Source organism: Balaenoptera physalus (genome assembly GCF_965194825.1).
Source record: "Balaenoptera physalus genome assembly, chromosome: 1".
Classification (NCBI taxonomy): Eukaryota; Metazoa; Chordata; class Mammalia; order Artiodactyla; family Balaenopteridae; genus Balaenoptera; species Balaenoptera physalus.
Window position 1 is genome coordinate 1319515 of NC_138882.1, and position 15425 is coordinate 1334939.

Genomic DNA, 15425 nt, shown 5'->3' on the forward strand with positions numbered 1-15425 from the left:
GTGATGACAACATGGTTGAATCTCAAGATTCGGAGGGAGTGGGGCTACTTGGAGTAATACGTCTGGTGTGATTGCACTGATGTACCGTCCAGAAATGTGCAAAGTTAATGATAGCTTAAGGGTATAAACATGGTAAATACTTTAAAAAAGGAAATGTTAATTCAGAAAAATGGTTACCTCTGAAGGGGAAAGGACAGGGTAACATACTGGATATTTCTAAAGTAAAGCTTATATTTATTAAATTGGAGTTGCATACCTGGGTGTTCATACTGTGATCACTTTTTCTTGCATATATAATAAGTCTATCTGTTTAATGCAAAACATTTTTAAGTTTAAAAAAGTACTTAGGGGGGCTTCCCTGGTGGCGCGGTGGTTGAGAATCTGCCTGCCAATGCAGGGGACACGGGTTCGAGCCCTGGTCTGGGAAGATCCCACATGCCACGGAGCGACTAGGCCCGTGAGCCACAATTGCTGAGCCTGCGCGTCTGGAGCCTGTGCTCCGCGACGGGAGAGGCTGCGATGGTGAGAGGCCCGCGCACCGCGATGAAGAGTGGCCCCCACTTGCCGCAACTAGAGAAAGCCCTCACGCAGAAACGAAGACCCAACAGAGCCAAAAATAAATAAATAAACAAACAAACAAATAAATAAATAAATAAAATGAAAAAAAAAAAAAAGGACTTAGGGAGCTGATAGCAGAAGTCTCAAACTGCTGACCTGCAGGCCGCAAACATTCACAAGGACTTAGGGAGCTGATAGCAGAAGTCTCAAACTGCTGACCTGCAGGCCGCAAACATTCACAAACTTGACCTGTTCGGAAACAATCAACCTCGGCCCAATAGCGGCTGTGTCTTTACAGAGGGCTGCGCTCTCAGGTTCATCCTCGGGCCCTACCCAGCGGTGTGGTCACCTGCCTGGCCCCTGGAGGCATCTGAGTTTGCAACCACTAGTATAGAAAGAACTGGAAGGAAACGAACCACATCTGGTCCAACTCCATCCATGTTGTACTTGAGGAAATATGAGACCCACAGCAATTGGTGAGACCCCACGTGTATGTGCTTCCTCATCTTCCAGTAGACAGGACCAGGGAAACAGTCTGAGCGAGACTTCTTCTTTGATGTCTTGAGCATCTTCTTTGTACTTTTCATGTTCTTTTATGTCTTTATTTTTAACCCTGTTAAGTAGGTGGTATTATCCCATTCCACAGATGAAGAAATTAAGGCCCCAAAAGACCAAGACTTTTTCACAAGATGACAGACAGGATTGCAGTATCTGAATCCAGATCATTCTGACTTAAACCCCAGGTTCTAAAGCCTCAGATCATTTAAAAATCCTGATTTCACTATCCCTTACCTTTACCAAAACTGCTAACTAGCAGCAGGTGAATATTACCTTCTTTCTCTAACTGCATGCTATGGTTCATTCACTTCCTAAATACTTGTTGAGGACCTGCGGTGTTCTAGGCAATACAGGAGAAAAGTAAGTGATGATAGAAACACTGATAAGTTTTGATTAAAGAAAGGCCAAGAATGAAAGCTAAGAATCTGACTCTACCCTCTTCCTATCATTAAGTAAACAATTAGGGAAGAGACTAATCTCTAGCTATAGAACATCTATCGTCTTGCAATCTAAGAAAGGTTCAGCACAGCCCTATGTTTGGGAGAAGTCCTTGATGTAAAAGCGGCTCACAGAGGATTCCCATCTCCCCCAGAAAGTGCCTTCCTTAGTATCTGTGTTATCACTGGTCAGGGGCAGGAACCAGCCCTTGGGAGGCATGAGGTAGGCCTGGGTGCAAATTCACGATAAATTTCAAAGCAGCAGCTGGGGCCCTGCTGTGATTACATTAGTAATTAAGAGGCGCATTCTCATTTCTGCCATACTCTGGTGGCACAAAAATGCAATGCACTCTGCCTAGCTGGTTTAGAGATTTGACCTATATTCTACGTACTTGATCTAGAGTTCCACAGCGCATCCCCGTTTTCCCTTACTGAAACCCTTCAGTAGCTGTAAACACCCAGAGTCATCCCTGGAGTCCAAACAAAAAGGCAGGGCAGTGTGTGGAACCTGGCTGATTGACTCACCTCATCCAGACACACCCCTCCAACAATGGACTTAAGAAACTCAGAATCAGTCTGGGCTGTAGCGTACTGAGTCAGATGTCCAAACGACTAGAAATATTCTCACTTGAGGACCGTGTTCCCACAACTTAAGCACTCAAAACGTGCTAGGGCTGTACCCTTGAAGAAAACAGAAGCCTGAACTAGTTCCCACAGTGTGCTGGCTTTCTTGCTAGCAGTTTCTCCATCTTTTACTCTCTGGAAAAGGAGTGCGCATATTCTAAACAAAGCCTCTTTTATTAAGTTCCCTCTCATATTTGGAAAAACACTCAGTTTAGCAGCCAGGAATTAGGCAATATCATTAAAGCATCTGGGTGCTATTCTGCAACCAGAAAACAAGGGATTATTTTTATTTAAATTATACATATTTTTAATTCACATGATGCAAAGTTCAAAAGGCATAAAAATATATAGAGGAAAACATCTCCCTCCCACCCTGTCTCCCAACCAACCAGTTCCTCTCTCCAAAGAAACTAATGTTACTACTCTATTTTGTATCATCATTCCAAATGCAATTTTTATACATATACAGGCAAATACAACTATTTATGTCTTCCCAACCTTTTTACACAACTAATAGCAAAGTATGCACACTTTTCTCAACTTCATGGTATTGAACTGTATGGATATACTATACGTTACTGAACCAGTCCCCTACTGATGGGCGTTAAACTTTTTTTCAATACGGTCTACAAACAACCTTGCACACACATCATTTTACATGTGTGTGAATATATACACAGGATAGATTTATAAAAATCGCTGTTAAAGGATATCTGCATTCATCATTTTGGTGAACTTTTCCAAAATGCCCCCCATAAAACTTGTACCAATCCTGCACTCACAATATGTAAATCAGAGAGAATTTTAGATCAGAGATACGATATGAGAGATGGAAACACTACGTAAAATTAGACTGCTACCCACTTGGCTACAGTTTTATTATCCCTAAAGAATCAAAGGCCCCACAGAGGAAAACAGTACAAACACAACTGGTTTGGACCTTCAAATGAATTGAATCAAGGAACCTCATTCCCTTCTGAGCCACTGAGATAAGTGCGCCGAAATCAATCAGAAGCTCAGCATCCAAGAGCTGTGAAAGGCAGCAGAAGCGGAATAGGGGAGATGAGGACTCCTGGGACTTCTAAGAAGATCCTTCGCAATCTCCCTCGCAATGTCCAGCTTCTAGGGACCGCAAGTTCCTTCCACTTAACTGTCTCGGACTGCAGAAGCAGAGGAGAACCACCCAGCAGTGATGACAGGCCCGATTGTGACACAGAGAACGCTGAAGTCCGTGGTCGCAGGACTCAGAGGATTCTCACCACAGCGATGGTCGGCCCGAAAAGGCCATTGTGGACAATGGAAGTGAAGAAATTGGAAGCCTCCGTGGGTTTTCTCGACGTGAGAGGGCTCCTGAATACCTGTCAGGTAAAACACGCCCTGCAGTCAGCCCCTTAGCTTAGAAATCGCTGGAATCCTCTCAGTCCGCCGCGCCTCGCGGCCCTGGGGAACATCGTCTCAGCCGGTCAACTGGCTGGGGCTGCACCCCGGCCCTCGCGCCCGAATCCCCCTCCTCCCCCAGTTCTCCGTCCCCAGTCCCCCGAACCCTCCTCGCTGCTTTCTCCAGGCTCGCAGAAGCCGGCAATGCGCACCCGCGGGTCACGTGACGTGGCCACTCACGTGACGCGGGCGGGCGTGGCGTCATCACAGCGCGCGGCCGCCGGGACCGCGCCTGAGCCTCTGGGTCGGGGCGGCGGCGCTTGGGTTCTTCCCGGGCCGCCAGCTCGCCCCGCGCCCAGCCCACGGGCCGGAGCGCAGGTGAGTGGCCCCGGGGCGGCGGCCGACGCCCTTCCCTCCCGCCTCTCCCACCGTCGTCCCCTCCGGGCGAGGAGGAGTTTCCTGGCGTCCAGCGCCCAGACCTTCGCCTGCAGGCTGTTTGGTAGGACAGCATCGCTCCTCGCCCGCCGGGAAGGCGGCCCCTCCGCAATTCGACGCCGCCCAAGGCTTCCGCGGCGCAGCCGCTCCACCGGGAGGCTCGCGGGAGCCTTGGGTCAGGTCACCTCGGGGCGGAGGGCGGAGGTCGAGAACCCCGGGAGGGAGACCGAGCCGCGTTGGGGTCGCGTTGGTTTGACAGGCCGAGCCAGGTCGTAACCCCCCGAGAAAGTCTTCACCGTAAAGGGGGGGAGGGGGTCTGTGCAGACCTTTCTCACATCTCCAGAGTTGAAACTAAGTTGACTTAAGGAAAATCTTTTTGAAAATCATCTTATGCTTTGATGAATCACCTTTTCTGTAAAATGGGTCTTGCGGAGTGGTTGGAGCGCTCATAGAATAATACGCTAAGTATAAACAGGAGTAGATGAGAATTTAGGATCTCGTTTTTCCTATTCATATGAAATTATGGTTGTGAGTTGTGGACTCTTGAAAACCATAGATTGACTTTATTTTCTTGGATCCTTTCAGAAAGTTTTGGATTCCACATAAGACAGACTCTCTTAATAACCACCCCATTTCATTCCCCAGAAATTGTCCTGGAAGCAAATAAACAACAACAAAAAAATAGTGGGACTAAAGCCTGTCAACAACCACGAAAGTACTTCTTACATTCGTTCTTTTTTATATGTAACCTATTGATATTACTGAGTTCATTTAATTGATGCATACAGGTGAACTTTACAAGTGACTGGCTATGGCCGTAAAATTAGTAGTAGAGTTTTGATAGGTTTCTATCTTAGTAAGTCTCTCTCTCTCAGTATAGAAGAATTACTGCAAATATTGATTTGTTAATGCTGATTGATGTTTACTAATAGAGTAGGGAGACCCTTCTATAGAACAGCTTCAGTAGCTTAAGAGAAAGTTCATAAATAAGCTTGCATGGTTTCCATTATTCAGTATAGGTATTGGGTCCTCATTTGAAGTTTCACTTTAAGAAGAAATCCAGATATAGTTGGAAGTCATCATAAATAATTACTTGTGCGCTTCTTTAGAAAAGTTTATTTTTACTGATACTGGCCTTTATTGCTCTAGGTTGAATATGCAGTTTTTCTTTTCTTGTGTTCTATTACTAACCATTTATTATACACTTGCTAGGAGAGAAAAAAATATATAAAACAGGGTCCCCACCCTCTAAATATTTACCTGCTTAATCTACTTGAGGGTTAGGGTTATATTAAAAATAGCGATGTCACACCATTAAGAAATTTTATCTTCTCATTTTATCATGTGAGACAGCAGCCTTGTGAAGATAGGCAGGAAATGTATAGTCTCTTTCTACTTACAGTACAGTTGAGTACTGATTACAATAAATGTCAAGTGGTTTGGGCACTCGATGATAATGGAATTCAGAGGAAGAAGAGATCATTTTTACTCGGGATAGTTAGTGGCTAGATTGTGTTGGTAATACCAGGAATAGGAGTGCTTCCTATTTGTGGATGTTTAAGTCTGATGGAGCCTCCTTAATTTGTAAAGCTAACTGAATATATTTAGTTTCTCCAGTCCTTCAAATATGCTCATTGTTGTTTTTTTTTCTCTCTCTTGTACCTGCAGAATCCAAGGATCCCTTTCATTCTCTCTCCATATTGCCTGATGGGCGACATTATGGCCCCCAAAGACATAATGACAAATACTCATGCTAAATCCATCCTTAATTCTATGAACTCCCTCAGGAAGAGCAATACGCTCTGTGATGTGACACTGAGAGTGGAACAGAAAGACTTCCCTGCCCATCGGATTGTGTTGGCTGCCTGCAGCGATTACTTCTGTGCCATGTTCACCAGTGAGGTAAGTGGTGAGTCATCTCCTCACAAGTGGAACCTCACACATGTCACTTCACAGTTGTCTCATTTCACTGAATAAAATAGTAGAAGTTTGATGTAATAGTGAATTTCTATAGTATGGTGTTAAATGGGCCAACTCTGGATAAGATCTGCCACTTGACTGTGCCTTAGTTTTCTCATCTCTGAATGAGGGATAATAGTAATACACAATAGCATACGGTTACTGTTACAATTACTTGAGAAAATTACATATGACGTGCTTAGAACAATGTCTAGCACGTAGTAAAACAAATACCAGCTATTGGATTTTACTTACTGTTTTGTAAATTTGTTTTCCTTCTTCTAAAGTTTAATATTTTAAAGTGAATACTGGGGAAGAGGGAGGGGGGAAGAAAGAGGAGTGAGCCTCAGTCCTCATCCCATTTCTTCTAACAATATGTGGAGAAAATCAGTCTTCATTCTACCAGCGAAGGCTTTAGAGTAATTGCAAATGAGAGGGAGAGGGCTTAGTGCCTGACTGTGTGGGTGTGTGAAGTATCACCTAGAAAAAGATGCTGGCTCTGGAGCACAAGCCTTTAACAAGGGAATTAAAACAGGTTGGCTTGGCAAGAAAAGAGGTAGTGCTCACAAAGTATTAGGAAAAAGACTGCCTCAGTAATTGCCTGGCAAGACAGCTAAGATGTGAAGGAGGCTGCTGGGTGAATCATGAGGGACTCAGCTGAGCAGAGGGGAGCACTGCAGGCCTCAGCTCCCAGTATCTCAAGTCTGATTTTTTAATTTTAAATAAATTGTCTTGATTTCTTTTTAAGCTTGAATGGTGAGTACACCGCTGTTGATTATATCGTTTATCTCTACTTATATGTATGGCTGACATATTTCATTACAGTAACACTTTTTAAAAAATCCTCTCAACCACCAGTGTTTTATCAGTGCGGGTGTTGCTGGTGACCTGAGTGGGAGAGATCGTGTCACGAAAATGTCAGTAACTGCCTTTTACGGGCAGATGCTGTGTTAGGTGATTGTCGCATCCCACTCACCCCAGGGGTAGTTGTTACCGTCTCATTTTACGAATGAAGAAATAAGATCTCAGGTGCTAAATGCCTTATAGCTTGTAAACAGTAGAGGGGATTTAATCCTGAATTAACTTAGCTTGATTCTAATTTTGATGTTCTAATTGTAAAGCCAGAGTCGTGTGTGATGCTGAACCAGTGCTCAGGCACATGGCTGGCAGGGAGAACGCGGAAGCCTGGCACGTCGCCCCAGCAGATCCAGGCTAATTTTTTTTTCTTTTTTTTAAACATTTATTTATGTATTTACTTATTTATTTTTGGCCACGCTGGGTCTTCGTTGCTGCACGCGGGCTTTCTCTAGTTGCGGCGAGCGGGGGCTACTCTTCGTTGCGGTGTGCGGGCTTCTCATTGCAGTGGCTTCTCTTGTCACGGAGCACGGGCTGTAGGTGCGTGAGCTTCAGTAGTTGCAGCACTTGGGCTCAATAGTTGTGGCTTGCGGGCTCTGGAGCGCAGACTCAGTAGTTGTGGCTCGTGAGCTCTAGAGCGCAGGCTCAGTAGTTGTGACGCACGGGCTTAGCTGCTCCGCAGCATGTGGGATCTTCCCAGACCAGGGCTCGAACCTGTGTCCCCTGCATTGGCAGGCGGATTCTTAACCACTGCGCCACCAGGGAAGCCCTAGGCTAATTTTAAAGTGACCCTGTGCAGGGCGACATTACAGACCCTGTCCTGTACAGTATCCCAAGGAGCACCAGAAGCGCTGGTATTTATTTAACTGGGCGAGTGTCACGGCTGCCAGCAGGAAGCACTGAGGACTCGGACTGCTGGCTGCTCACTACACGTTGTGCATCCGGTCTTCACTCTTTCTCTGCACGTTCAGGAATCAGTGTGGAGTTCTGTAAAAGAACTCTCTTTTATTTTTTTCCTCACCAGTGATTATTTTATAGTCTTTCTTTAAAAACTGACATCAGGCAAGAAAGTGTCAAATGGTCTTGTCTTTTTCAACTGAGGTATAATTAATCTACAACACTATGTTTGAGGTGCACAACATAGTAATTCATTATTTCTATACAATATAAAATGATCACTGCAACAAATCTAGTTACCATCTGTCACTGTTAAAAGGTATTACAATGTTATTCACTTTATTCCTCGTGCTGTACATTTCATCTCTGTGACTCATTTATTTTGTAATTGGAAGTTTTTACCTCTTAATCTCCCTCATCTATTTCACTCATCCTCCTAGCCCCTTGAGTTTGTTTTTTTTTTAATTGAAGTATAGTTGATTTACAACATTGTGTTAGTTTCACGTGTACGGCAAAGTAATTCAGTTATACGTGTGTGTTGTATATTCTTTTTCAGATTCTTTTGCATTTTAGGTTATTGCAGGATATTGAATATAGTTCCCTGTGCTATACAGTAGGTCCTTGTTGTTTACCTGTTTTATATATAGTAGTGTGTATCTGTTAATCCCAAACTGCTAATTTTCCCTCCCCCCCACTTTGGTAAGCATAAATTTGTTTCCTGTGTCTGTGAGTCTATTTCTGTTTTGTAAATAAGTTCATTTGTATCATTTTTTTAAGACTCCATACAGAAGTGATGTCATATGGTATTTGTCTTTCTCTGTCTGATTTACCTCACTTACTATATGATAATCTCTAGGCCCATCCATGTTGCTGCAAATGGCACAATTGTTTTTATTACTATTTTATGGCTGAGTAATATTCCATTGTGTGTGTGTGTGTATACATACATACACACACACACACACACACACACATATGTATACACACCACATCTTCTTTATCCTTTCATCTGTTGATGGACACTTAGGTTTCTTACGTGTCTCGGTTATTGTAAATAGTGTTGCTGTGGACACTGGGGTGCATGTATCTTTTCAAATTAAAGTTTTCATCTTTTCCGTATATATGCCCAGGAGTATGATAACTCTATTTTTAGTTTTTTAAGAACTAAAGTATGATAACTATTTTTAGTTTTTTAAGAACCTCCATACTGTTCTGCATACCCTTGCATTTAAGTTGTTTAAAGGAGTGGTTCCAGAGACCTGGACTTTTTTTCTTTTTTTTAACATGTTTATTGGAGTATAATTGCTTTACAGTGGTGTGTTACTTTCTGCTTTATAACAAAGTGAATCACAGCTGTACATATGTATAGCTGAATAACAGCTATACATATACATATATCTCCATATACCCTCCCTCTTGCCTCTCCCTCCCACCCTCCCTATCCCACCCCTCTAGGTGGTCACAAGGCACCGAGTTTATCTCCCTGTGCTATGCGGCTGCTTCCCACTAGCTATCTGTTTTACATTTGGTAGTGTATATATGTCCATGCCACTCTCTCACTTCGTCCCAGCTTACCCTTCCCCCTCCCCGTGTCCTCAAGTCCATTCTCTACGTCTGCGTCTTTATTCCTTTCCTGCCCCTAGGTTCTTCAGAATCTTTTTTTTTTTTTTTTTAGATTCCATATATATGTGTTAGCATACAGTATTTGTTTTTCTCTTTCTGACTTACTTCACTCTGTATGACAGACTCTAGGTCCATCCACCTCACTACAAATAACTCAATTTTGTTTCTTTTTATGGCTGAGTAGTATTCCATTGTATATATGTGCCACATCTTCTTTATCCATTCATCTGTTGATGGACACTTAGGTTGCTTCCATGTCCTGGCTATTGTAAGTAGAGCTGCAATGAACATTGTGGTACATGAACTCTTTTTGAATTATGGTTTTCTCAGGGTATATGCCCAGTAGTGGGATTGCTGGGTCATATGGTAGTTCTATTTTTAGTTTTTTAAGGAACCTCCATACCGTTCTCCATAGTGAATGTGTCAATTTACATTCCCACCAACAGTGCATGAGGGTTCACTTTTCTCCGCACCTTCTCCAGCATTTATTGTTTGTAGATTTTTTGATGATGGCCATTCTGACTGGTGTAAGGTGATACCTCATTGTAGCTTTGATTTGCATTTCCCTAATGATTAGTGACGTTGAGCATTTTTTCATGTGTTTGTTGGCAATCTGTATATCTTCTTTGGAGAAATGTCTGTTTAAGTCTTCTGCCCATTTTTGGATTGTGTTGTTTGTTTTTTTGATATTGAGCTGCATGAGCTGCTTGTAAATTTTGGAGATTAATCCTTTGTCAGTTGCTTCATTTGCAAATATTTTCTCCCATTCTGAGGGTTGTCTTTTCGTCTTGTTTATGGTTTCCTTTGCTGTGCAAAAGCTTTTAAGTTTCATTAGGTCCCATTTGTTTATTTTTGTTTTTATTTCCATTTCTCTAGGAGGCGGGAGAGACCTGGATTTTAGGTTCAGTTCTCTTAGTAATTCTTTGTGAACCCTGGTGACCATCTAACCTCACTAGGTTGTCTGTAGAACAGAGTGATTGAACTTCATGGCTTCTTCGTTCTCTTCCAGCCCTAAATTGCTCCTTAAATGTGGTGCAACTGAAAGAGCACAGGGTGAGGCAGGAGGCCTGGCTTTGATCTGTCGCTTATTAGTTGAGGCCTTGGTTAAGTCACATAACTTCGCTGAACGTTAGATCCTTTATGTCTTAAAGGGCAGTAATATCGGACCTGACTGCCTTACCAGTTTGCTGTGAGAATCAGATGAAATAATAATAAATGAGAGGCACCCTGAAAAATTGTAAAGCAAATATTAATGTGAAATACTACAGTTGCTCTAAGTTATTACATAGTGATCTCATTTACATATTTAAGCTATTTGGCTAATGGGAATATAGTTTATCGACTAAGAAATTCCTGACATAAATGTACTCATATGTTTCTGTTTGTAAATACTTATACTGTGTTAAATGTTAGTAAAATGTTTTTCCAAAATAATGTACTGGTGACTTTTTGTATTGTTAGGGATTTATTTTGTTCTTGGCTTTGGTAGAGAATACTTTCTGATTATTGTTCTGGGCTGATGATAAAGACATTTAGTTCATAATGGACGTGCACTGGAATTTTGTAAGTAATTGGAATTTCTAAACTAAGGTTACAATCGAGTAAAATTTTTGTAAGGTAATCAGTTTTCAGATAGTTTACTGTCCTGTAAAACTGAAGATTTCTACCATTAGCTAAACCATTTTCTATGATTATCTGGCCTCAACTACACTCGTAACTCCAAGGATATAGTCTAGACTAAATGTACCACCAGTAATTCGGTAATCCCAAAAGAGAGTCAACCCAGTATTTAAAAAAGTATCACACAATCCTGTTGTCTTCAGTGGTACAGCAGACGCCCTCTCAAGATGACCTGCGTGTAGTCTAGGGACAGATAGGGCCGTGCTGGCTCATCCTGGAGGGTCTGGAGCTGGAACTCCTGGGGCATCTATAAGCATGAAATCTCAGTGAAGTTTGTATTTCATCTTAAAAGCTCATGGACACTAGTGGCATGCTCATGGCAACTTTTGGTTCTATTTGGTGTTACGTCTGTATTTGTTTTAGTATGAAAGCAGCATTTAAAATTATTCACAAGTAAAATTAATATTCCAGGAAGGTGTCACCTCTGTATCTTCTTGGCTTACACATAGCTCCCCCCTATTTGAAAAGCTACAAATATATGCCGTGTTTGCTTTGTACAAATGAAACAAAATAGTCGATCTTTTTTTTTAGATCTTTCAGCACATAAGACAAAAATAGGATTTGAATTCCCAAAGCATAAAATTTCTAATCTGATTCTTAGGCGTTGAGCCAGGGTTCCTCTGATACTCAGTTAATATTGTTAATGTCCCTTCAAGCTCTTGTATATGAGACTCTGCCCTAATCTTGTGGAATTATAACCACCATGGTTTCATACCCTTTGAACTTTCAGCTTTCAGAGAAGGGGAAACCGTATGTAGATATCCAGGGTTTAACTGCCTCGACCATGGAAATCCTGTTGGACTTTGTGTACACTGAGACCGTGCACGTGACGGTGGAGAATGTCCAGGAACTGCTCCCTGCAGCCTGCCTGCTTCAGCTGAAAGGTACAGATGCTAAACTTGTTCGTGCCACAGTGACCCTGGAGATGTTTAAAATTCGTGATGTAAACTTAATCCTGAAAATTAAGGAGACAGACTGTGGGCCTCATGTTTACTGCCCATGGCACAGAAGTTGAGATTTCAGTTGCAGTATAGAGTAGCCTCCAAATGTGAGTCTTTGGCTCTTTGGAAGAGAGCATTTACTTTTTGTTTTTAAAAAAGTGGAGAAGGGGATAATAGATGCCTTTCCTTCCATATATGTGCACAGCAGTCCTGCAGGGAAACACAGAAAACTGATATGCGTCGTTGCCTCCGTGGAAGGGAACTAGATGACCAGGTGGGTAGGGAGGCTAGGGCGGCTATTCACATAAACCCTTCTGTGCCTTTAATTTGTTGAATCATATACATTATCTATTAAAAATTTAAATTGACACACAAAAGTGAAAGTGTAAAGTTTTCACAGGATTGGAGATGATCCCCCTTCCAGTTCCCAACCTGTCTGTCCCTAACCTCCAGTTCTGTTTCTGTTATTTTCAGTTTTTCATACATGATTGAAACTGTGTGAAGTTTTTGCATTAGTGCACAGCTCTAACATTAATTTTATACTCTGAGCTTTTCAGTTAGACAAATATGAGATTGTTATCAGTATCTCCTATTTTTCCTTCACCGGAGTCTTTTAGTAAGTTTTCATGTGGGGTAGAAATTAGGTACACTATGCTAAATTAAGTTGGTTTTATAGCTTGATTCCCAAGAGTTTTATAGGCATGTTTGTTTAATTGTGGCAGTGTCCATAGAAGCAATTCGTCTTGCCGTACTTGTTCTAATGCAGCAGCAGACATTTGTAAAGTCCTTGCAGAAGGCCACACAGCACGTAAGACAAAAATAGGATTTGAATTCCCAAAGCATAAAATTTCTAATCTGATTCTTAGGCGTTGAGCCAGGGTTCCTCTGATACTACGTGGAGATGTTGTGATCCAAGAATATAGGCCCATCCACCTGGCCGAGTGTCTTCAAGGACTCACTGTCTTTGTCTGTCCTAGGCGTGAAGCAAGCCTGCTGCGAGTTCTTGGAAAGCCAGCTGGACCCTTCTAACTGCCTGGGTATCAGGGACTTCGCGGAAACTCACAACTGTGTTGATCTGATGCAAGCAGCTGAGGTTTTTAGCCAGAAGCATTTTCCTGAAGTGGTGCAGCATGAAGAATTCATTCTTCTCAGTCAAGGAGAGGTGGAAAAGCTCATCAAGTGTGATGAGATCCAGGTACAGTCTTGGCTTGGCATTAGCTCTCTTCAGGACTGGGCCAGAAGACCAGAAAGCAAGGCGGAGTTGTTGTACTTCTGTAGCAGGGTCCATATTAAGCTCTAAGGTTTCATTAAATGTCCCTGAAATTACATGCCAAGCGTATTTGCATATTTATGGAAGGGAGTTCGCTACCTCCCTCAATGAAATTTGTGATCCCAGTGGTTAAGAATCACTATTAAACAGTATGGAATAAGCATTTTAAAACGTTTACCAAGAATGTCTTCCTATATAGCAATCACCATGCCAGGTGCTGGGGAGCCAAGAGTGAGTAAGGCACAGTCCTGTTTTCAGAGAATTCACAGTGTAGTAGTAGCGACAGACAAGAAGACAAAAATGATGACTGAGCGTCAGGAGAATAACGAGCCTATTCAAAGGGAGGAAATTCCATAGAGGAAAGAAGAAAACCTTCTGGATTTAAATGAGATTGTACAGGAAGTGGATTGAAAAGGACGGGCGGGAAGTTGGGGATCGTGAGCCGGAGCCAGCTGACTGGCGCCCGTGGGAGCAGAGGGCCCCGCGGACCGGGCGTTGAAGCGGCAGGGTCCCGCCTGGTGTGCCAGAGCGCTCAGGGGCGCAGCCCAGCGGAGAGGGAGCCTTAGTCCCCCGCAGAGCAGTGGTCGCGTGTAGATCTGTAGTTAGGTTGGGCGTTGGAGTGAGTGCAGCAGGGGCTGTACGTGTTGCGGAAGCCAGGCATTCCTCTCCAGTGCTCCAGCCCTCTGGTTAGAAGCTTCTGGAAGACACCTAGCAGAGCCAAGTGCTGGGGAGGGGTCCACCTGTTGGGTTTGTTTTCCCCAGTGAGGAGACATTCGATTCTCTAAGGAGGCTAAGAGTTCTTTTATTTTTTTTTCCTCTCTCACTCTCCTGAGATAATAATGAAAAACGACTTTAAACGTTTACTTATTTATTTATTTGTCTGCGCCGGGTCTTAGTTGCGGCATGCGGGCTCTAGTTCCCTGACCAGGGGTCGAACCCGGGCCCTTGCGTTGGGAGCACAGAGTCTTAACCGCTGGACTGCTGGGGAAGTCCGGCCTTTGTAAATCTTGTTGAATTCTCAGAACTGTGTCCATTTTTCAGAGGAGGAAACTGGCGCTGTGGTTAGTCATCACCCTCACACAGCCAGGAGGGGCAGGACGAGCACCGCCCATCTGCACCCCCAGTCTCTTCTCTTAACCACGGAGCTGTGAGCTGTGTTTCTATCTGACCAGATCTGGAAGTAGTCACAGCAACCGTTTATTTTAGAACAGTGGAGACTGGGGGATAAAACCGGATGGAACAGGGAGGGCAAACAACTGACCTCTGCAGAAGCCGGGGTGAACTCTTTTGTACGGTCTTCCTTAAGTGTCCAGCGAGACTGGCCTTTGCTTTTTTTCAGCAAATGACATTTTTTCTCTTTCATATACCAGCCAGAAGCAGGAACCAGATGTCTGGCCCCAGGGCTAACGCTTCCTCTGGACCATGTAAAACAATAGTACTTGAAACAATGGAGGCAGCGTGTCACGTTGTTTAAAACAACATGGAGCTTCAGGGTCACACTGGGGTTTGGGCTTGGCTGTGTGACGCATGTCCCCTAACCCCTGACCTTCAGGTACCTCTCCCATAAAATGTAGATAATAGTCGTACTTAGTACGTAGGGCTGTTCTGAGCATTAAATAAGAATGTCAGTGCCTGATAGTGCCAGATACATTAACGAAGTCTCTGGGAAAATTTATTATGGAGAGTATCTTCTCCATAGTGAAGCATTAGTGTTGGGGGTTTTTCTTCCCAGTTTAGCTCTTTCTCTGCAATTCTAGTTTGTTCTGTCCTCAGTAAGATCAAGGATCTCTGCTCATGACTGAAAAACCCCATTTTAAATGGATATATCTAATTTAAACCTAGAATGTGTCAGAGTCTAGCACGCAGCTGTTCAGAACTATTAGCCTGTCGTCCTTGCCTTTAACCAAAGTTTATTTAAAAAATCATGACCACCTTTCTGCACCCTCACCTCGTGTAACCCGTGAGTAGGCTGGGCTAGTTTGCCATCCCATAAATTTGGTTACGCAGATTCTGTCGTCACTGCCGTAGTCTAAGCATCGTCACCTTTTGCCTGATGGACCTGAGTAGCCTCTAACTGGCCTCCCAGCTCTTAGCCCTTCTAAACCGCCCTCCCGTGGCTCTCAGAGTAATCTTTACCAGACATCAGTGTGGCCCAACACTGGCCTACTTGAAGCCTCTTAACGGTTTAGAGTGAAATCCAGTCTCCTGATG

General features: G+C 43.3%; 1 protein-coding gene across 5 annotated transcripts in view; it reads left to right on the forward strand.

Moving 5' to 3' along the window:
* The first annotated feature begins 2341 nt into the window (after positions 1-2341).
* KLHL12 (kelch like family member 12) overlaps positions 2342-15425 on the forward strand; it is a 29121-nt gene continuing 16037 nt past the window's right edge. For 2 of the 5 annotated variants that reach the window (XM_082422810.1, XM_082422811.1), the window contains exons 1-4: positions 3785-3932; positions 5658-5891; positions 11734-11887; positions 12922-13139. In XM_082422810.1, the coding sequence (XP_082278936.1) occupies positions 5697-5891; positions 11734-11887; positions 12922-13139 (567 nt within the window). In that variant the 5' untranslated portion in view covers positions 3785-3932; positions 5658-5696. Of the gene's footprint in view, positions 3543-3784; positions 4054-4634; positions 4705-5651; positions 5892-11733; positions 11888-12921; positions 13140-15425 lie in introns of those variants that run through there. The other 3 variants (XM_082422813.1, XM_082422814.1, XM_082422812.1) reach the window with 3 other exon arrangements.